The 23,705-nt window shown below is 46.1% G+C and overlaps 1 protein-coding gene across 1 annotated transcript in view; it reads left to right on the top strand.

Moving 5' to 3' along the window:
- The window catches only part of LOC144487382 (serine/threonine-protein kinase TBK1-like), a 55,157-nt gene that overhangs the window by 9,734 nt on the left and 21,718 nt on the right, over positions 1 to 23,705 (top strand). Inside the window, exons 3-12 of the mRNA XM_078205470.1 lie at positions 1,123 to 1,263; positions 3,345 to 3,474; positions 4,438 to 4,619; positions 5,134 to 5,294; positions 5,988 to 6,098; positions 6,856 to 7,035; positions 13,490 to 13,686; positions 16,052 to 16,110; positions 17,189 to 17,280; positions 20,534 to 20,635. Of these exons, the coding sequence (XP_078061596.1) occupies positions 1,123 to 1,263; positions 3,345 to 3,474; positions 4,438 to 4,619; positions 5,134 to 5,294; positions 5,988 to 6,098; positions 6,856 to 7,035; positions 13,490 to 13,686; positions 16,052 to 16,110; positions 17,189 to 17,280; positions 20,534 to 20,635 (1,355 nt within the window). The remainder of the gene's footprint in view (positions 1 to 1,122; positions 1,264 to 3,344; positions 3,475 to 4,437; positions 4,620 to 5,133; positions 5,295 to 5,987; positions 6,099 to 6,855; positions 7,036 to 13,489; positions 13,687 to 16,051; positions 16,111 to 17,188; positions 17,281 to 20,533; positions 20,636 to 23,705) is intronic.

The following is a 23,705-nucleotide window of genomic DNA, read 5'->3' as shown; positions in this document are numbered from 1 at the left end:
ACTAGGTTAAGATTGTTTTTGCTGGAGTTCAGTCGAATGAGGAGGGATCTCATAGAGACTTTAAAAATTCTAACAAGACTAGACAGGGTAGATACAGGGAAGACATTCCTGATGGTGGGGGTGTCCAGAACCAGGGGTCACAGTCTGAGGATTCGGGGTAGACCATTTAAGACGGAGGTGAGGAGACATTTCTTCACCCAAAGAGTGGTGAGCCTGTGGAATTCATTACCACAGGAAGTAGTTGATGCCCAAACATTGAATGTATTCAAGAGGCGGCTGGATATAGCACTCGGGGTGAATGGGATCAAAGGTTATGGGGAGAAGCAGGATTAGGCTATTGAGTTGGATAATCAGCCATGATTGCAATGAATGGCGGAGCAGGCTCGAAGGGCCAAATGGCCTCCTCCTGCTCCTATCTTCAATGTTTCTATGTTTCTATCTGAGAGAGAGGGGGTGGGGGCAGGGTTTGTGGCAGGGAGAGAGCAGGTAGGGGAGAGAGGGGCTGTTGGGGGAGAGCGTGATGGGTGGGTGGTTTAGGGTGGGGGTTTGGGGTGGGGGCAGGGGGTATGGCAAGGAGAGAGGGGGGTAGAGGAGAGAGGGGGGAAGTTGGGTGAAAGAGGGAGGAGTGGGGAAGAGCTGATGGGTGGGTGGTTGGAGGTGGGGGATGTTGAGAGAGAGACAGAGAGAGGATCCAGCTGGTTGCCTCTCTGACTGGATAATTTATAACAAAATAGTTTGAGATGAGCTTTCCAGGTTACGTTTGCGACTGTCCAATCAGTGTCACCTTGCAGATAACAGAGAAAAATAAAATTAAATGAATGCAATGGAAACTTCCCTCAATTAGAGTTCAAATCCCACAGAACAGTTAAAATGAGGATACCAAGAATAAGGCAAGAGTTTAGGGATGAATTTTACTCAGAGGGTAATGGATGTGAGGAGTAAGTTACCAGGGAGAAGGCTGGAGCAGACATGATGAAGGGGGCCGTTGATTTGATGTGTTTTTGTACAGAGAGAAAGATGGTGAAAAGGTTGATTGACTTAATCGTGGAGAATTTATTGGACTCATTGCCGTTTCCTGTGTTCTTGTCTGATTTGTAACAAGTTTCAAAATCTACTTTTCAGAAAACTGGTGATCAGTACGCTGTGAAAGTGTTTAATCAAGTCAGCTATCTGCGACCTTATGAAGTACAGATGAGAGAGTTCGAAATGTTACGGAAATTAAGCCACAAAAATATTGTGAAACTGTTTGCAGTGGAGGAAGTGGTAAGTGTCTGATCCAATCACCAACGACCTTTAGCAGGTCATTGCAAACTCAATCCTCAGCAAGTGTGCAACATTTGCCATTCTCCAGTCCTCCGGTACCACCCTGTATTTCAGGAGGATCACAAGATTATGGTCAGTTGGTCAATTCCTCTGCAATTTCACCACAGTTAGAAGGCCAAAGAATTGGGAAGAAACTTGGTTTCAGTTTGAGTTTAACAAGGGCATAGGACATACTCTGGGTGGGGGGGATATCAATGTCCATCAAAAATGATTTGGCAGCACCGCTACTGACCAAGCCCCGAAGGACGCATCTGCCAGACTGAACCAGCAACGAGGGGGAAATCCACAAGACCGCCTTCTCATGAATCTCCTGTTGCCACTGCACCTGCCCTCTGGCAGCATTGATAAGAGTGAGCGAGAGCGCAAGACATTGAGGACACCCCTCATTGCCTTGTGTTTAAAAGAAGCATCTCAAAAGAGAGAACAGGAGAAGACCAGCTTGCCCAAACCTGTCCTGTACTGGTGTGATGTTAACTTAAATCATCACCCCCATTAGATACATGAATAGGCAGAGAATAGCTGGATACGGACCGCGTGGAGGCAAAAGGTCTTTATTTTAGAAAGGCATCATGTGTGGGTGCAGGCTTGATGGGCTGAAGGGCCTGTTCCTGTGTCGCACTGTTCATTATTTATTCCCCCTTCATGTCCATCCTCTCAGTCCCTGTCTTCCGTCCAACAGTCATGCAATATTTCTGTGAACAGCAAAAAGGGGAAAACAAATGAGGAAAATTGAGGAGCAAAGCTCTGAGCAAACTCCTCTCTGAAGGAAAGTTTAGCCTCTTGCTTTTAACAACTGGAAGGAGAGAGGAAGAGAAACAGAAAATGCTGGAAAATCTTAGCAGTCTGACAGCACCTGTGGAGAAAGAACAGAACTAACGAACGGTCATCCAGACTCGAAACGTTGGCTCTATTCTCTCTCCACAGATGCTGCCAGACCTGCTGAGATTTTCCAGCATTTTCTGTTTTTGTTTCAGATTCCAGCATCCGCAGTATTTTGCTTTAATATATAGGAAGGAGAGATGGAATGATTAAGTACAGTAGATAATTCATAGCAAATAATTAAGTGCAGTAGAATATTCTGCAGATTGAATCATCCTGTTGTAAGATTTTAGTCTGAGTGGGAGCTTAACTGTAGTTCTGTCAAAATTCTGTCATGGGATCTGGACAATCACAATCTTATTGGAGCTAAAATAAAGGTTGAGAGTTAACCACATTGTGACACCTTTCCCAATTTCCTTTCCTGATCCCTGAGCAGTTATTCCAGGAATTCAACTGCATCACAGATGTAATGGAGCACCACAGGATATTTAAAAAATCCTTTCATAATTGTGCTAAATAGGTTTCTCTGGCAAATTCTGGCAAAAACAACTTAGATTTATTAACAGGTGAATGTTTTATTAAAGTCTGGGGATTATTATCAGGGATACTGAGAGCAGGCGGGAAAGTGGAGTTGAGTTGAGGCCAAGGATCCAACCTTGATGGTATTGAATGGCAGGACATGCTCATGGGCTGTATGGTCTACTCCTGCTCCTAATCAATGTATTCTTACAGTAGAATTACCCCAAACCAACCTACACTCATTTGCTGGAGATCTGGCTGGCTCACACTTCCCCAAAACACTCAGTGCCTCCTAGAGCCATCAGATGTAAGAGGGACCTCTGGAGCAACACCAGATATATCCCAAGAATCACCTTACAGAAGAGACTCCACTTGGCTGGATGGAGTTAAGCTTCAGATCGGCTATGACTTAACTGAATGATGGAATAGACTTGAGAGGCTGAATGCCCTCTTCTTATTCTCACAATCGCCAATAGACACTGAGAACCATGAAACATCATAAAAGAGTTTAATTCTGTGAATTCCCAGGGCGTAGGCCTCTGTGCTGCTGATGCTCGGAGTCCTTGGTATCTGTGTACAATCACCGGATGTGGTACATGCACCGCTCCCTGCTGTCTTGTGCGCTGCTCTCTCGTTCTATGTATTGTAGGGTTTTGATGTTTCTCCGTGTGCCTGTCCTCTAGGGAGCCACCAAACAGAAAGTGCTGGTGATGGAGTACTGCGCTGGCGGCAGCCTGCTCAGTGTCCTGGAAGAATCGGAAAATGCATTTGGATTGTCGGAAGTGGAGTTCCTGATTGTGCTGGGAAGTGTTGGTGAGTTTCACGCTATCTGTACATTCACCGGATTACACTTAAGGAGGCATTTCATGGATCTGTGCTCCAGGAGGGAATTTGGCAACTATGTCCCAAACCCAACCACCAGGCAAAAGCCAGAAACCCTTTGGCTTTCAAGAACAACCATTTCAGGCCAGAGTCACTCACAGATCATTGGCTGAGGGAGGTTTGAATTTGGTTCTGGAGCTGCCATTCGTAAGTACCTGGCAAAGAAAGAACTTGCATTTGTATAGCACTTTTCACATTCTCCGGGTTGAAAGTACTTTACAGCCAATGACGTACATTTGAACTGTGACTACACCGTAGGTGGTGTTGATTGAAGGATAAATGATCACTGGGACGGGTCTATGCTTTGACCTAACAGCAACTTGTTAGCTGTTCCTCCACCTAGAACAGGCAAACTGAGAATGTAGGTGTGTGTTCTGCCACTAAGCCAAGCAATTGGAAAATCTCGGAGCAATTGCACTGTGTTCCTTTATACCAATTGGATTTTGTCCCCTTAAATGAATTGGCTAAATCACAAGAACAGGAGGAGGTCATTTAGCCCACCAAACCTGTTCTGTCATTCACTGAGATCAGGACTGATTTACATCTTAATCCATTTACCTGCCTTAGTTCCGTAACCCCTCATCACCTTTGCCCAACAAAAATCCATCATTCTCAGTTTTCACACTTTCTATTGACTCCCCCAGCCTTACAACCTTTGGGAAGAGAGTAGGAAATACGGCAGCCAATTTGTGCACAGCAAGCTCCCACAAACAGCAATGTGATAATGACCAGAATATCTGATTCATTTTTAGTGCTGTTGATTGTGGGATGAAGATTGTGGAGATGTCACTTCATCAGACAGGGCTGGATTGCGGTTCAGGCCCACAAACAAAAGGCTGACACAGAAATTCTTTTTCCTCCCCCATCGTTATTTGCTTATTCTTCTATTACCAGTTGGTGGCATGAACCAGTTGAGAGAGAATGGAGTTGTCCATCGCGATATTAAGCCTGGGAATATCATGCGAGTGGTTGGGGATGATGGTCAGTCAGTCTACAAACTGACAGATTTTGGAGCAGCGCGGGAACTAGAGGATGATGAAAAGTTTCTGTCGTTGTATGGGACTGAGGAATATTTGGTTAGTACCCTTCCAAAATTAATTGAACATGACTGTAAGACAGTGACACTCATCATTGGACATGGTGTTGCTGGAGATCCAACAGGAGATAAGGCAGGATAGTATTGAGAAAGAACAGGATTACATGTATCTCTGGGAGAGTTAAGGAGTTATACAGGTCAGGAAGATTCTAGATTCCACCCATTGTCTTTGCTGACTTACCTAATGTCAACTGACAGCCTCTGGAGGAAAAGGCTAGAGGCAAGGTGGGATTAAATGCTGGGGCAGTCTTGGCTACGATTTTCCGATGTCGGAGAGCCTGCTGACCAGAATGCCACTGGAAAACGTATTGAATAAAATTCCAGTGACAGTCAGTCAGTGCCTTAAGGAACACAGGATTGGTGGGAATCTGGTGGGGCGGGGGTGGGGTGAGGGGGGAGAGGTCGGGGTTGAGGGGTGGGGGGGAAGGCAGGGAAGCATTGAAATGAATTTTACAATCTCCAATGTTAACTGGTTTGTCTTGTCCCCTCGCCAGCACCCGGATATATATGAACGCGCTGTACTTCGGAAGCCTCAGAAAAAGGCGTATGGTGTGACGGTGGATCTGTGGAGTATCGGTGTGACATTCTACCAGGCAGCGACAGGCAGCCTTCCCTTCATTCCATACGGAGGACCCCGCAAGAACAAGGAGATGATGCATGTCACTCTCAGCAAGACTTTTGAATCTCACCTTCATATTAATTCATGCACTTTTCTAACTACTAATCTACCATCTGTCTGTCCATGTTTAGCTCTCTCCCCTATTCCACTTCATAACCATCCATTTATAAATCCCATCCCACATCATTTCACTCCGCCCACTCCATCTCTTCCATAAGATCATAAGACATAGGAGCAAGAATTAGGCCACTCGGCCCATCGAGTCTGCTCCGCCATTCAATCATGGCTGATATTTTTCTCATCCCCTTTCTCCTGCCTTATCCCCATAACCCCTGATCCCCTTATTAATCAAGAACCTATCTATCTCTGTCTTAAAGACACTCAGTGACCTGGCCTCCACAGCCTTCTGTGGCAAAGAGTTCCACAGATTCACCACTCTCTGGCTAAAGAAATTCCTCCTCATCTCTGTTTTAAAGGATCATCCCTTTAGCCCTGAGGTTGTGCCCTCTGGTTCTTCCATCTGTCTTCTCTCCCCGTTCCATTTCTTACATCTTCTGTCTCACCCTATTCTTTTATCCAATCTCATTATCTCTATCTCACTAAACTCCTTAATCATCCTTCTATCCTCTTCATCTCCCCTCCTCATCTCCTCTCTCTCTCCTAACTATCCCATCCATCTATCTCGGAAAATGGCCAGGTTTTTATCATCGCTAAATGCTTTAATTCCAGGTTTAAGATCACGACTGAGAAACCAGAGGGAGCGATAGCGGGAGTGCAGTGGAAAGACTGTGGCCCAGTGGAGTGGAGTTATGAATTCCCGGCCAGTTGCAGGCTCTCTCAGTAAGTCCTCCAAAGATGAGCCATAATGGGAGCAGTAAGTCCCTGACTTACTGCTGGCTGGATTTTGGTAGTTATGTGGTTAGATTGTCTGAAGTTGATCGTAATGAGAAAAAAAGGCAAGATGTAATCTTGCAAACAACCCACAAGATGCACTGTCCCAGTGGGAGAAGGAGGAGACCATTCAGCCCCTTGAATCTGATTCACTTGTTGATTGGATCATGGACATAAGACTCAGGAGTAAAGTAGGCCATTTGGCCCATTGAATCTGCTCTCCCATTCAGTGAGATCATGGCTGATCTGATATAATCCTCAACTCCACTTTCCCGCCTTATCCCCAAAATCCTCGATTCCCGTACTGATTAAAAATCTCTCTATCTCAGTCTTGGACATCCAGTCTCTACAGACCTCTGCGGTAAAGAATGCTACAGATTCACTACCCTCTGAGAGAAGAAATTCCCCCTCATCTCTGTCTAAAGGGTGACCCCCTTACTCTGAGATTCTGCCCTTTGGCCCTTGACTCTCCCACGGGGGAAAAGAACCTTTGGGCATCGACCCTGTCGATCCCCCTGAGAATCCGATATGTCTCAATAAGGCCGCCTCTCATTCTTTGAACTCCAGTGATAGATGTGACCAAAGAGTCTGATCTGATGTGTTGGCAAGGCTCAGTTGGCAATGAGGGCTTCTGTTTGGTTAATAAACTCTGTACCTACAATGGCCGGTGTAACTGATGTATTTTTCCTCTGCTGTTTTCCTCCAGGGGTGTGAAGGATCTGTTAACTCCCATCCTCACCAACATCCTGGAGGCGAATCAGGCCAAATGCTGGGGATTTGACCAGTTCTTTGCGGAAGCCAATGACATCCTCCACAGAACTGTGATCCATATCTTTTCCTTGCAGCAAGCTACCATGCTTAAAGTTTACATTCACTCCTACAACACGTAAGCCACCTTGTTTACCTGGAGCTTCTTAGACTTGATGGTCATTTGATTTGATTTGATTTGATTTATTATTGTCACATGTATTAACATACAGTGAAAAGTGTTGTTTCTTGCGCGCTATACAGACAAAGCATACCATTTGTAGAGAGGGAAACGTGAGAGTGCAGAATGTAGTGTTACAGTCATAGCTAGGGTGTAGAGAAAGATCAACTTAATGCAAGGTAGGTCCATTCAAAAGTCTGACAGCAGCAGGGAAGAAGCTGTTGTTGAGTCGGTTGGTACGTGACCTCAGACTTTGTATCTTTTTCCCAGAGGAATAAGGTGGAAGAGAGAATGTCCAGGGTGCGTGGGGTCCTTAATTATGTTGGCTGCTTTGCCAAGGCAGCAGGAAGTATAGACAGAGTCAATGGATGGGAGGCTGGTTTGCGTGATGGATTGGGCTACATTCACGACATTTTGTAGTTCCTGGCGGTCTTGGGCAGAGCAGGAGCCATACCAAGCTGTGATACAACCAGAAAGAATGCTTTCTATAGTGCATCTGTAAAAGATGGTGAGTGACTGGAACAAGCTGCCAGAGGTAGTAGTCGAGGCCGGTACAATTTTGTCCTTTAAAAAGCATTTAGATAGTTACATGGGTACGATGGGTATAGAGGGATATGGGCCAGATGCAGGCAATTGGGATTAGCTTAGGGGTTTAAGAAAAAAGGGCGGCATGGACAAGTTGGGCCGAAGGGCCTGTTTCCATGCTGTAAACCTCTATGACTCTATGATAGGAGCAAGAGTAGGCCATTCAGCCCCTCGAGCTCCTCTGCCATTCAATATAATCATGGCTGATCTACGATCTCAACCCCATTTTCTTCCCCTGTCCCTGTATTCTTTGATATCTTCAATATCTATCAATCTATTGGTCTCTATAGGAATGGGATGTGTCCGTTGCTGGCAAGTCCAGCACTGTTGCCCCTCATAAAGGCCTTTGAGAAGATGATGGTACCTTCTAGAAGCAGAGTGCTATTGAGAGAGTGGTTAGCAAAGCATTTGGGATCTTCAACTTAATTTATTGGAGTGAGTGACACAGAAGCAGGGAGGTTATGCTGAACCTTTCTAAAGATCTGGTTAGGTCAAAACTATAGTGCCTAGGTCACACTTCCGGGTGCATGTGAGGGTCCTTGAGAGGGTATAGAGGAGATTTACCAGAATGCTGCTAGGGATGAGAGGTTTTTGCTAAAAGGTTAGCTTGGAAAAGTTGTGGTTGATCTCCTGAGAGAAAATGAGATTGAGAGGAGATCTGATTAAGGTGTACAAAATCATGACAGTTTTAGATAAGGTAAACAGAAAAATCTGTTGTCGTCAGCTTAAACCATGCAGTGTAGGATTGGAATCATACGCAGAGCCTGATTGGGTAGACGTTTGATACATTCCCTTCTCTGACCAATATTAGTAATCCGATTGGTATTTCCAATGACCCGTCTGTCAGTTTTCCCGATTTTTCGATCTGGTTCCAGTGCACAGACAATCAAGTTTACGGAATTCAGTTTTTCAATTTGCCATGGAGTCACCAGGATGTGTTACCATCACATTGCAAAGTGGAACTCTTATTTATAAGCTTGGGCTGTCTATCAACTTATAAAAAGGAGATTGGAGGATTTGCCCTGAATGAGAATGTAATGATGGAAGATCAACAAATATTTAAATTCTACACTGGGAAGCAAGTTTGGAAAAGAGTGTAATTAACTGCTGAAATTAACACAGAGCTGGAATGGAATTGCCGCAAGCATCTCGAAGCTGGATTCAAAAATAAAGGCAAGGAAGAAAGGGTTTCTAAAGAGGCTAGTTATATGTAGAAGCTATCGGGCTGTTCGCTGTTGGAATAGTCTGAGGAAGAAAGATATTCTCATACCTTTATTTTCTCTCATTGAATCATGGAATTATTACAGAACTGAAGGAGGTAATTTGGCCTGTCATATTCATACTAGCTGTCACTTGGGGACAGTTCATGAAGGTGCTGACTCTCACTGGGATACAGTTCCTGAAGGTGCTGACTCTCAGTGGGATACAGTTCCTGAAGGTGCTGACTCTCAGTGGGATACAATTCCTGAAGGTGCTGACTCTCACTGGGATACAGTTCCTGAAGGTGCTGACTCTCACTGGGATACAGTTCCTGACGGTGCTGACTCTCACTGGGATACAGTTCCTGAAGGTGCTGACTCTCAGTGGGATACAATTCCTGAAGGTGCTGACTCTCACTGGGATACAGTTCCTGAAGGTGCTGACTCTCAGTGGGATACAATTCCTGAAGGTGCTGACTCTCACTGGGATACAGTTCCTGAAGGTGCTGACTCTCACTGGGATACAGTTCCTGAAGGTGCTGACTCTCACTGGGATACAGTTCCTGAAGGTGCTGACTCTCACTGGGATACAGTTCCTGAAGGTGCTGACTCTCACTGGGATACAGTTCCTGAAGGTGCTGACTCTCACTGGGATACAGTTCCTGAAGGTGCTGACTCTCACTGGGATACAGTTCCTGAAGGTGCTGACTCTCACTGAGATACAGTTCCTGAAGGTGCTGACTTTCACTGGGCTACAGTTCCTGAAGGTGCTGACTCTCATTGGGATACAGTTCCTGAAGGTGCTGACTCGCACTGGGCTACAGTTCCTGAAGGTACTGACTCTCACTGGGATACAGTTCCTGAAGGTGCTGACTCTCACTGGGATACAGTTCCTGAAGGTGCTGACTCTCACTGGGATACAGTTCCTGACGGTGCTGACTCTCACTTGGGGACAGTTCCTGAAGGTGCTGACTCTCACTGGGATACAGTTCCTGAAGGTGCTGACTCTCAGTGGGATACAATTCCTGAAGGTGCTGACTCTCACTGGGATACAGTTCCTGAAGGTGCTGACTCTCAGTGGGATACAATTCCTGAAGGTGCTGACTCTCACTGGGATACAGTTCCTGAAGGTGCTGACTCTCACTGGGATACAGTTCCTGAAGGTGCTGACTCTCACTGGGAAACAGTTCCTGAAGGTGCTGACTCTCACTGAGATACAGTTCCTGAAGGTGCTGACTCTCACTGGGATAGAGTTCCTGAAGGTGCTGACTTTCACTGGGCTACAGTTCCTGAAGGTGTTGACTCTCACTGGGCTACAGTTCCTGAAGGTGCTGACTCTCATTGGGATACAGTTCCTGAAGGTGCTGACTCTCATTGGGATACAATTCCTGAAGGTGCTGACTCTCATTGGGATACAGTTCCTGAAGGTGCTGACTCTCATTGGGATACAGTTCCTGAAGGTGCTGACTCTCACTGGGATACAGTTCCTGAAGGTGCTGACTCTCACTGGGATACAGTTCCTGAAGGTGCTGACTCTCACTGGGATACAGTTCCTGAAGGTGCTGACTCTCACTGGGATACAGTTCCTGAAGGTGCTGACTCTCACTGGGATACAATTCCTGAAGGTGCTGACTCTCACTGGGATACGGTTCCTGAAGGTGCTGACTCTCACTGGGATACAGTTCCTGAAGGAGCTGACTCTCACTGGGATACAATTCCTGAAGGTGCTGACTCTCACTGGGATACAGTTCCTGAAGGTGCTGACTCTCACTGGGATACAGTTCCTGAAGGTGCTGACTCTCACTGGGGGACAGTTCCTGAAGGTGCTGACTCTCACTGGGATACAGTTCCTGAAGGTGCTGACTCTCACTGGGATACAGTTCCTGAAGGTGCTGACTCTCACTGGGTCAATTCAGATTCCACCATTTTCCCAAAGCCTTTCACATTTTTTCCCTTCAGTTGTTTATCCAATTCCATTTTGGAAGCCATGATTTAATTTGCCTTCACCACTCTCAGACAGAGCATTCCAGATCTTAGCCATTCACTGTGTAAAATAGATTTTCCTCATATCATTTCTGGTTCTTTTGCTAATCACATTAAATTAGTAGCCTCAGTTCTCTTTCACCAATAGGAACAGTTTGTCATTGTCTACTCTGTCCAGACCCTTTTAGAATTGAACACCCCTTATCGAATCTGCTCTTAATCTTCTTTTCTTGAAGGCGAACAGCCCCAGCTTCTCTTCCCAATCCTCGTATCAGAAGTCTCTCATCCCTGGAACCACTTTTGGAAAATATTTATGCATCCTCACATCCTTCCTAAAGTGTGCTGTCCAGAAGTGGAACACGATGACTCTGGTGGAATCAGTGTTTAATAACAGTTCATTATAACTTCCACCTATTGTTACTGTCACTCACTCACCCCCACCCTTCCTCACTGACTGTTATTGCTGGTGTTACTTTCTTCGCCTGATGCATTTTGAATCCCCAGTGAAAGCTTATTCCTGCTATTAAACAGAAATCCTAGCTAAACTCCAGAATACCTCACCTTGCCCAACAGTACAAAATCCTCAGTGACTCTGCCTTTCATCCAACTCAATCCACGCAGTATCATTCACCACTGACCCTGTCACCCTCAGCCCTGCTGTTACTCCAAAAGTGATCACAGTTCAACAGGTTGTGCGGGTGCCAATGAACACAGCATTAACCCGAGCACATCACACAACAATCCCACTGACCCGCAACTTGCAAATGGCTGTACCCCTCTGCTCACAATTCCTTTAGATTAGATAGTCTAACAGTGCCTGTCTTCACAGTATTTCAGAAGTCTGTGTTAGATGTTGGGGGTCTGGTTAGCTGAATCGATGGCCTGCGTGTGGCATGGGTTCGGTTCCAGCTGAGCTAGGCTCGGGGCCTGCCCCCTAACCTTGCCCCTGAGAGTGGAAGGCAATGGCAACCCACCTCTGACACAAATGGCCCAGCTCAGCATGAAGCATCAGCAGACAATGAGATAAGGTGATCGTTAGCTCACCGAGGGTGGCATGGTGGCACAGTGGTTAGCACTGCTGCCTCACAGCGCCAGGGACCCCACGTTCAATTCCGGCTTTGGGTCACTGTCTGTGCGGAGTTTGCACCTTCTCCCTGTGCCTGCGCGAATTTATTCCGGGTGCTCCAGTTTCCTCCCATAGTCCAAAGGTGTGCAGGTTAGGATGATTGGTTGTGCTATAGTGTTAGCAGGATTAGGATTACGAGGATAGGGTCTGGCTGGGATTGTTGTTGGTGCAGGTTCGATGGGCCGAATGGCCTCCTTCTGCATTGTCGGGATTCTATTAACCAGAGCACACAAGGACGGAGGAATGAGCAGTGTGTAGTGTGTTCAGAGCCCTGAGTAAAGCTGGGACCAGGTTCTGGAGTTCTCTCCTCGTTCATACTCTCATTCTGATGGTTTCCCCTCTGCTGGGAGGTCGCTTGCTTTTTGTCTTTTGATGGAGAACTTGCTCCTGGTGTTGTTACTGTAGCTTTGGTCCCATCACAGACTTCACTCCTCATTAATACATGACTTCCCTCTGCTGTCACTTCCTTGTTCTCCATAATTGGGTAACTTTGTTCTCTATATATTGTGCAGTGCAGCTACTAAAGTCATCTGTTGTCTTTACTGCATTAAAGGTACTTTGTTGCAGTAGCTTTGATTATCTGTGATCAGAAACCATAAGCTTCCTGTCAGTCAGAAGGTCATACACCTAACCTGCACGTAAGCATTTACCAGAAGTTCTATTACATCATTGTCAGGATGTTGGGAAGGTCCCTTAATCACACCTCCCCTTAACCTCCTCCACCCATTAATGTCTTGTCAATTACATTGTTCAGGTTTGTTCATATTTCAATTGTTAAAGTTAAAGATGGGTATTTGTTGTCTTTGGGCAGATGTAAGTAGGGGATAGCTGGGACACTGGGCTGTGTGGGAGGTGGGCTGCAAGTCTGAACATCTGAATAGACACTCTCAATAAAGAAAAGCTCCACATCTTGGTTTCAGCTTCACCAACCATCTTGGTTCCTCCTCACACCGTCAACTTTTAGCATGTCCCAGCCTCTCGAATTACTCAGAGTTCTGAGATACTAAATCCAGAAAGAAAGAAAGCGGTTGCATTTCACAGAACCTTAAGGAAGTCCAAAGAGGTTTCACAGACAATGAAGTAACTTTGAAAGGTAATTACTGCTTGATGGAGTCAAGACTGAGATACGGATTGGGAAGAGTAGGAGAGGTGAGGTAATTGATGAAATATTGATGAGGAGATCCCAAATTTCCATTTTCAAGGTCCGTAGATTATAGAAGGGAAGTGAGAAATGCCACATGTCTGGGAAAGTCATAGAGATACAAAGCATGGAAACAGGCCCTTCAGCCCAACTGGTCCATGCTGAAGGGTGAGTTAAAGTTGAAGTGTTACAATGATTCTTCAGTTTAATACAGCAAGGACACAGAGAGAGACTGTACTTGTTAGAAAGTGGCTGCAATAATCATAAAAGCATTGATTTAAAATGTTTGGAGATGAGAAGCATTGAGACAGAAATGGGGAGGTTCGTGTCAGCCAGCTCATCATTTTGGCATCAAGATCCTTCCTTTGTTTTTCACAGAATCAGCATATTGTTGGGCGCCATCTTCAAACAGACAAAGATCTCCCCTCAGAATCAAGAGTTCATTTATGAGGGGCATCGCTTGGAACTGGAGCTGACTCAGGAGGTACAGTGCCTTCCGAAAACAACCGAGGACAGGCCTATCGTGCTGGTGAGCACAGAGCCCACGGTGTCAATTGGAGTCATTTACAAAGGGCGTAAGTAACTGGGTGACTGGTTTGAGGTTTAGCCCAGGTTCCTAGTTTGAGTGAGGTGGATAGAGCTCTTGTTTCAGTTCAGGTTACCATTGCAGCAATGATTACAAAACTCAAGTTATGGTTCCATTAGAATGTTCAGCATTGATCTGGATTCAGTGTAAACTTCAGAAACCTTTGCAGAAAGCAGTTCAATTTGATCAAAATTTTCAAAACCTTGTGGAAATAGATCGGGTAGATCGGGAGAAACTGTTCCCTTGCTGGGGAGTTTGGAACGAAGGGACATAATTGAAAATGGCAGCCAGATCTTTACGGAGTGAAATCAGGAAAACTTCTTTATGCAGAATGGCAATGTTAAAGCTGAGATTAATAAAGGCTTGTTAACCAGAGGTATTAAGAGAAATGAGGCTAAGAGGTTGTGTGGGGTTGGGTAGATCAGCCTCTCTCTGATTGGTGGGACAAGCTCGAGGATCTAATTGGCTCTTGTTGCTATGTTCAGAATGGTGTGGGTAAACAGAGCTCCATTTTACACTGAGCTGGTGATGAAGGGGCGGTGGCACGGTGATTAGTGGGGTTACAGGGATAGAGCCCTGTCAGTACAGACTTGATGGGCCAAATGGCCTGCTTCTGCACTGTAGGGAATCTGTGATTTATTCTTTGTTACTCATTTCTTTTGTTGAAACACTGCCTCCGGACTGTTAACTCAAAGACTCATCAGCTGTTCAATACCTGGCTTCCTATTGAACCTAATGAGGAAATGCTTTAGGATGAATATTGGCTAGGACACTGGGTGAACTGCCCTGCTGTGCCCGAGGGGGCAGATAAGGCTTTGCTTTACTATCTCATCCAAGAGTCAGCAACTTCCACAGTGCGGCACTCCCTCAGTACTGACCCTCCGATAGTGCAGCACTCCCTCAGTACTGACCGTCTGACAGTGTGGCGCTCCCTCAGCACTGACCCTCTGACAGTGCAGCACTCCCTCAGCACTGACCCTCTGGCAGTACGGCACTCCCTCAGTGCTGACCCTCTGACAGTGTAGCATTCCCTCAATGCTGAACCTCTGACAGTGTGGCACTCCCTCAGTACTGCACTGTCAGCCTAGGTTATGGGCTCAAGTCTCTACAGTGGGAAATTCTCAAGTCCCTAGATGGGAAATCATGTTGCAGCTATATAAAACCTAGGTTGGGCCGCATTTGGAGTATTGCGTGCAGTTCTGATCACCACATTACCAGAAGGATGTGGAAGCTTTGGAGAGGGTGCAAAGAAGGTTCACCAGGATGTTGCCTGGTCTCGAGGGTGTTGGCTATGAGGAGAGGTTGAATAAACTAGGATTGTTTTCACTGGAAAGACGGAGGCTGAGGGGAGACCTGATAGAGGTCTACAGAATTATGAGAGGCACAGACAGGGTTGAAAGTCAGGCTTTTTCCCAGGTTGAAAGTGTCAATTACAAGGGGGCACAGGTTCAAGGTGAGAGGGGGAATGTTTAAGGGAGATGTGTGGGGGAAGTTTTTCACACAGAGAGTGGTGGGTGCCTGGAACGCGCTGCCAGAGCAGGTGGTGGAAGCAGGAACATTAGCAACATTTAAGCGGCATCTGAATGGGTCCATGAATAGAGGGATATTGATCGAGTAAGAACAGAAGGTTTTTAGTTTAGTTAGGGCATCATGATTGGCGCAGGCTTGGAGGGCCGAGGGGCCTGTTCCCGTGATGTACTGTTCTTTTCTCTTTGTTATACAGGGCATTGGTGAGACCACATCTTGAATACTGTATGCAGATTTGATCTCCTTATTTAAGGAAGGCTGTAAATACACTGGAGACGGTTCAGAGGAGCTTGATTCGATTGATAACTGTAATGAGCGGGTTGTCTTATGAGGAAAGGTCGGATAGACTGGGCACTGTTTTAAAATTAGGCAACATCTTTTTAGGACAGAGATGAGGAGAAAGTTTTCTTTCAGAGAATTGTGCGACACTTTGGAAATGCTCTGCCTCAGAAGATGCAGGGGGCGGGGTCACAGAGGCGGAGGTAGATGCTTCTTAGGCAAAGGAATCGAAAGTTGTCGGGTTAGATGGGAAAGTGGAACTTGAAACACAAACAGATCAGCCATCCTCTTCAACGGCAGAGCAGGCTCGAGGGGCCGAATGGCCGAGTTTTATTAATTGTATACTGAAAAAAAACCATTGTGAAAATAGTGTTTGGGGAAACATTTTCTGTTTATTACCATAGTTCAGCAACATGCATCACGTGGAGAGACTTCAGCTTGTGTATAAATCAGTGGAATTTCACACTGAGTTGTCGTGATCAAAAGAATTATCGGAGGTTCCGCTCTTTAGTTTTTCACCTATTTTCTCTTGTTGCCTCTGTTCACAGCCGAGATTCCAATGTTCCCTCCAAAGTTTGATATAATCAACGATGCAAATCTTGCAAAGGTAAGAGTGGGTTTGTCCGGAGGGTGGGGGAGTGTTTGGAGGGAGGAGCTGGTGGGAGGGGGGTAGGGTGAGTGTTGATTTGGACACTGACAATTCATCACAGCGACCTGGATTTCAGTCCAGGTAGATGCCCCAGAGTGCGCTGCACTCAGGCTGTCTGTCTATACTTTTAGACTGGTTCCTTGTCTGACTCAGTCAGGTTGCAGAATGGCCCATGTTCTGCTCTGGGTTGGAATTGGCCTATGGATGATTGATATAATACATGGAATTGGGTGCACTTGCACAGAGAGAGAGAGGGGAAAGCAATCATGAAGAGTGGGACTGGGGCCAAGTAATGCACTGGTTCCAAACAACTGGTGTGCTGCGGCTCACTGCGGGTTTTAAACCGTGCACACCGCCCAAGAAAGAAATACCCAGACAGTGGGGTCTGGGAGTGTGGCAGTGAGGAGAGCAGGGGGAGGGGGAACCGGGAGTGTGGCAGTGAGGAGAGCAGGGGGAGGGGGGACCGGGAGTGTGGCGGTCTGGAGAGCGGGAAGTACATAATGATGGTAAGACAGAGAGCTGCTGCTTCTCTTTCACATCAGTGTGTTTTTGATTTAAGAAGCTGTGGGCTTTGAAATACTTCCGAGAACTAACTCCCCCTGTTCTCGAACTTATTGCTCCTGCTCTGCTCTGTTTGAAAGTGGAAGCTGACTTCTGCACAGCGTCTCTGACGGATCCCTGGCACTGAGCCCTGGCAGAGTTCTAGATTTTCACTGTGCTTTGTGCGAGAGGGGTTCTCCTGGCATGCTGCTCCTGCACTCTCCATTGAGCCAGGGTTGATCCCCTGGCTTGATGGTAATGGTTGAGTGGGGGATATGCCGGGCCATGAGGTTACAGATTGTGCTGGAGTGCAATTCCGCTGCTGTTGATGGTCCACAGTGCCTCATGGATGCCCAGTCTTGAGTTGCCAGATGTATTTGAAATCAGTCCCATTTAGTGTGGTTGTAGTGCCACACAACACGATGGAGGGTATTCTCAATGTGAAGACTGGCTCAGTCTATACTTGCTGAGTGTGTGTGGGTTTTTTTGATTTCAGACAGTGACCAGTGCTGTTCACCACTTGTTGAGGATCACAAAATCTCTGATGAAGTATCAGGACGTTATGCTGCGGGGAATGTACTGGATACTGTGAGTATCTGTGAAAGGGTTTCCCTGGTGGGCACAATTATCTTTTTGCAAAGTACTGTGACATCATTACCCATCTGAGACAGAAACTCTTCCATTTCACAGTCCGTGATTGGATTTCACAAGAGGTGTGCAGCCCGGTACACCCAACTCTCAAACTGCTGCAAGCCCAAATTTACAAACATCAAAACTAGAAGCAGGAGGTGGCCATTCGGCCCTTCGGCTTGCCTTTATAGGACGGGGTATAGAGTATAAAAGCTGGAGTCTGATGATGCAGCTGTATAGAACGCTGGTTAGGCCACATTTGGAATACTGCGTCCAGTTCTGGTCGCCGCACTACCAGAAGGACGTGGAGGCGTTAGAGAGAGTGCAGAGAAGGTTTACCAGGATGTTGCCTGGTATGGAGGGTCTTAGCTATGAGGAGAGATTGGGTAAACTGGGGTTGTTCTCGCTGGAAAGACGGAGCATGAGGGGAGATCTAATAGAGGTGTACAAGATTATGAAGGGGACAGATAGGGTGAACGGTGGGAAGCTTTTTCCCAGAATGGAAGTGACGTTCACGAGGGGTCACGGGCTCAAGGTGAGAGGGGCGAAGTATAACTCAGATATTAGAGGGATGTTTTTTACACAGAGGGTGGTGGGGGCCTGGCGTGCGCTGCCAAGTAGGGTGGTGGAGGCAGGCACGCTGACATCGTTTAAGACTTACCTGGATAGTCACATGAGCAGCCTGGGAATGGAGGGATACAAACGATTGGTCTAGTTGGACCAAGGAGCGGCACAGGCTTGGAGGGCCGAAGGGCCTGTTTCCTGTGCTGTACTGTACTGTTCTTCTCTTCAAGCCTGCTCCACCATTCATTTTGATCATGGCTGATCATCCAATTCAATATCCTGATCCCCCCTTCGCCCCATACCCCTTGATCCCTTTAGCCCCAAGAGCTATATCTAATTTCTTGAAATCAGACAACATTTTGGCCTCAACTACATTCTGTGGGAGTGAATTCCATCCATTCACCACTCTCTGGGTGAAGAAATTTCTCCTCACATCAGTTCTAAAAGGTTTACCCCTTATCCTCAAACTATGACCCCCTAGTTCTGGACTCCCCCACCATTGGGAACATTCTTTCTGAACCCACCCTGTCTAATTTGGAGTGTTTTTTTCTGATTCTGTGCCAGAATGGTTTCTGACATTTAAGGTGCTACCTAAATGCCAACTGAGGGGATGTACAACAACAGCTTTCATTTCTGTAGCACCTTTAATATGAGAAACATTAAGGAGCTCTCAGGAAGTTTTTTCAAACAAAGTTTGACACCGAGCTGCTTAAGGAAACATTAGGACAGAGGACAAAAAGTTTGATCAAGGAAGTAGATTTGAAGGGACAACGTAAAGGAGGGAGAGAGGTTAGGATGGAAATTCCAGAGGTTAGGGTCTAGGCAGCTGAAGGCACAGCTGGCAGTGGTGGAGTGATTAAAACTGGGGCATGTTCAAGAGGCCTGAAATAGAAGAATCCGGATTTCCCAGAGGGTTGGAGGAGGTTACAGAGATAGGGAGGGGGCTGAGGGCATGGAGGGATTGGAGAACAAGGATGAGAGTTTTAAAATTTGGGTGTTGATTAACCAGTAACGATCGTAGGTCACAGGTGTGATAGACGCACAGGACTTAAGAGTGTTGGAACACCCAGCAGAGTGTCAGGCTTATGGAGCGTGGAAGATTAGAGGCCAACCCGGATAGAATTGGAACAGTCAACTCGTTCCAACTAGTTTTGTGCCTTTTAACAATCCACATCTTCTCCAACAGGGTTCTACTACACTATCTGGTCTGTTGTACTGAACAGTCAGGTCAGACAGGGTCCAAGTTTGATATTCAACCCGCGCTGTGTTCACTGCTCTCGCCCAGACTCGTGACTGGGATGGTGACACTTGGTTTGATTTATTATTGTCACGTGTATTAGCGTACAGTGAAAAGTATTGTTTCTTGAGCGGTATACAGACAAAGCATACTGTTCATAGAGAAGGAAAGGAGAGCGTGCAGAATGCAGTGTTACAGTCACGGCTAGGGTGTAGAGAGAGGTTGAAAATCAGCCGGGCATTAAGCCCTCGATTGTGAAGCAGTGATCTCTGTGAGGAAGATTCTCTGGAGGTATTGTGAGAAGCAGGTTAGATTTGATTGTAATACTCCGCCATGTTTAACATAGAAACGTAGAAGATAGGAGCAGGAGGAGGCCATTCGGCCCTTCGAGCCTGCTCCACCATTCATTACGATCATGGCTGATCGTCCAACTCAATAGCCTAATCCTGCTTTCTCCCCATAACCTTTGATCCCATTCGCCCCCAAGTGCTATATCCAGCCGCCTCTTGGATACATTCAATGTTTTGGCATCAACTACTTCCTGTGGGAATGAATTCCACAGGCTCACCACTCTCTGGGTGAAGAAATGTCTCCTCATCTCCGTCCTAAATGCTCTACCCTGAATCCTCAGACTGTGACCCCTGCTGACAGTTGATAAACATCATGTACGTACACACTTGTTTGGATCAAGCTTACCATACTCTAGTTAGACCGTACCTTGAATAGTTGGCGCAGCTTTAGTTGCAAAGAAACAGGAAAGGCATTCAAATAGTGAAAACAGAGCAGAGCAAGAAAACATAGCCCAGAGTCAGGGCCTGAGGAAAAAGAACGAAATAAATTTGGAGTCTTCAGCCTGGAGATGAAGCTTCTGAGGGGATTCCATAGAGGAACTGAGTATGGAATAAGATAACCCAGAACATTGCTTTAAATGAAATTGTGGGAGTCAAACCAGAGAATACAGATTCAAAATGTTAGAAGGTAAAATGTTAGAGTTGGTGAAAGGAATTCCTTCTTCAGACAATGTGTGGAATGAATGCCTTCGTTTGGATACCAGGGGCAAGACCGAGACAACTGGATGTCACAATGAGGGGAATTTTCAGGGCCTGTCGGAGTGGATGTATTAAGATGGACGGAATTATATTCCTCAATTGACTGTCTTGTGATTCATAACTGAGCAATTTGGGTTTTCATCTGTTTGTTAAAGCCTACTTGAAAATGATAAACTTGTGCAATTAAAAATTAGACACTGACGGACTCTAACCAACTGGCTTTTTAATCCTTGGTTGGGGTGACTCGACAGATTATTGATCTGCAGAGTGATGACAAATTGGTAGATTTAGTAATAGACTGGCAATCACTTGATGAATTGACTGATTGATTGACAGATGAATGGTTATTTTTTTCCCCCAGTGTGATTTTGAAGGAAGATTGCAGGAAAACTCTTCAGCAACTTACAACTTCGAAACTGAAACTGAGTTTCTGTCAGAACGCCATGATGAAAATCCAAATGCTGTGAGTATTAATGATATTTCCAATCTCCAGCAAGAATATAGGAATTAGCAGATGATAAAGATTGGTATTTATCCAGTCCTCCTCCCACTGTCCTGGTAGTCACATGATGCAATGACAATGGAGTTATTGACTAATCCCAGTGATCAATTTCTATCTACAAGTCTCCAGCAGACCCAGACACGGAGCGGGATTTTCCAGCTATGCTCTCCCCGAAATCCCGCCTGAAGTCTCTGGACCCTTCCACGGTCCTCCCCTTGCCCGCTACGATTCCCATGGTGGACAGAACAGGAGAATTCACCCTATGGGTTTTATTTTACTAATTCAGGGGATGTGGGCGTGGCTGGGCCAACATTTATTGCTGGTCCCTAATTGCCCTAGAACTGTGGCTCTGGAGTCACAGACCAGGTAAGGATGGCAGAGATTTCCTTCCCCGAAGGAAATTAGTGAACCCGATGGGTCTTTACAAGAAAGAATTTTACAACAAACATTAGATTTTAATTCCAGATTTTTATTGAATTCAAATTTCATTATCCGCTCTGGTGGGATTTGAACCTGGGTCCCCAGAGCATTCCCCTGGATCTCTAGATCACTAGTCTGGTGACAATGCCACTGCCTCCCCAGTGGGTGAGGATTTTGGGAACCAAAGGCCCAAAGTCACCTGTGCCCCCCCCCCCACGCACATTGCACTCACTGCACGTCATGTCACATACTGGACCTCAGATTAGTCTTGTCTTCTGTTCCTCTTTGTACACAATAAGAAATCTCACAACTCCAGGTTAAAGTCCAACAGGTTATTCGGTATCACGAACTTTCGGAGCGCTGCTCCTTCATCAGGTGAGTGAGGAGTTAGGTTCACAGTTGCCTCATTACAGAAAGGATGTGGAAGCCATAGAAAGGGTGCAGAGGAGATTTACAAGGATGTTGCCTGGATTAGGTGGCATGCCTTATGAGGATAGGTTGAGAGAGCTAGGTCTTTTCTCCTTGGAGAAGCGAAGGATGAGAGGTGACCTGATAGAGGTGTATAAGATGTTGAGAGGTATTGATAGAGTGGATTCTCAGAGGCTTTTACCCAGGGCTGAAATGGTTGCCACAAGAGGTCACAGGTTTAGGGTGCTGGGGAGTAGGTACAGAGGAGATGTTAGGGGTAAGTTTTTCACTCAGAGGGTGGTTGGTGCGTGGAATCGGCTGCCCGTAGTGATGGTGGAGTCAGATTCGATAGGGTCTTTTAAGAGACTTTTGGATAAGTTCATGGAAGTTAGTAAGATAGAGGGTTATAGGTAAGCCTAGTAGGTAGGGACATGTTCGGCGCAACTTGTGGGCCGAAGGGCCTGTTTGTGCTGTAGCTTTTCTCTGTTCTATGTTCTATATAGACACAATCTCAATTTACAAAATAATTGTTGGAATGCGAGTCTTAACAGGTGATCAAGTCTTTACAGGTGCAGACAATGTGAGTAGAGAGAGGGTTAAGCACAGGTTAAAGAGGTGTGAATTGTCTCCAGCCAGGACAGTTAGTGAGATTTTGCAAGCCCAGGCAAGCTCGTGCTACCAAATAAACCTGTTGGACTTTAACCTGGTGTTGTGAGACTTCTTACTGTGCCCACCCCAGTCCAACGCTGACATCTCCAAATCTTTGTACACAATGGTTCAAATCTTTAGGAGATATTTTTCATTTTGGGTACAATCAGTGATTAGGCCACAAATTCAAGTGTTTTTTTTAAACTCGAGTTCCCACCGAAAGTTATTTGCATATCTCTGATTGCAAACCCACCATGAACCAACCTGGATAAAAGCAAATTACTGCGGATGCTGGAATCTGAAACCAAAAGAGAAAATGCTGGAAAATCTCAGCAAAGGGCCATCTGGACTCGGAACATCAGCTCTTTTCTCTCCTTACGGATGCTGCCAGACCCGCTGAGATTTTCCAGCATTTTCTCTTTTGGTGACGAGATCGGACAGTGTTTTAGAACTTTTAAAAATGTTGCTTGAAGAAGTATTCCGTGATTTTCCAGCAATAAATGTTAGAAGTACAGATTGAAAATGGGTTTATCACAAAAAATGAGCATTTTAACCAGCGTCACTTTCCACTTGGTGATCAGTCTGGGTTTAAATAATTGAAAGTGATTTGAATGATCCAGAATCATACCGAGTTACTGCATTCCATTTCTTAGTAAATCAAAAAGAGTTTATATTCATCAGCTTTTGAAAGGTTAGTGTCCTTGCACCTGAAAAAAACGATAAACTTAATTTGATGATGCGGTTTGATATACCACAAACACGCACAATGGCGGGAATGTTACCGGCACGCCCTCGCTTGCAGAATGGAATTCTCCCTTGGTCTCAGGCAGGATTTTACGACCCTCGTCTGAGCGAGGTCGTAAAGTCCCGTCAATTAGTGGAGACTTGCCATGGCGATTAATTTGATCTATGGGTGGTGTCGTGGTGGCGAGCTGATGTCAAAGAAGAACAATACAGCACAGGAACAGGCCCTTCGGCCCTCCAAGCCCGCGCCGCTCCCTGGTCCAAACTAGACCATTCTTTTGTATCCCTCCATTCCCACTCCGTTCATGTGGCTATCTAGATAAGTCTTAAACGTTCCCAGTGTGTCCGCCTCCACCACCTTGCCCGGCAGCGCATTCCAGGCCCCCACCACCCTCTGTGTAAAATACGTCCTTCTGATATCCGTGTTAAACCTCCCCCCCCCCCCCCCCTCACCTTGAACCTATGACCCCCTCGTGAACGTCACCACCGACCTGGGAAAAAGCTTCCCACCGTTCACCCCATCTATGCTTTTCATAATTTTATACACCTCTATTAGGTCACCCTTCATCCTCCGTCTTTCCAGTGAGAACAACCCCAGTTTACCCAATCTCTCCTCATAACTAAGCCCTTCCATACCAGGCAGCATCCTGGTAAACCTCCTCTGCACTCTCTCTAAAGCCTCCATGTCCTTCCGGTAGTGTGGCGACCAGAACTGGGCGCAGTATTCCAAATGCGGCCGAACCAACGTTCTAAACAACCGCAACATCAGGCCCCAACTTTTATACTCTATGCCCCGTCCTATAAAGGCAAG

The sequence above is a fragment of the Mustelus asterias genome, unplaced genomic scaffold (genome assembly GCF_964213995.1).
Source record: "Mustelus asterias unplaced genomic scaffold, sMusAst1.hap1.1 HAP1_SCAFFOLD_761, whole genome shotgun sequence".
Classification (NCBI taxonomy): domain Eukaryota; kingdom Metazoa; phylum Chordata; class Chondrichthyes; order Carcharhiniformes; family Triakidae; genus Mustelus; species Mustelus asterias.
The sequence above is the reverse complement of the archived record's forward strand: the minus strand, read 5'-3'. Positions and strand labels throughout refer to the sequence as shown.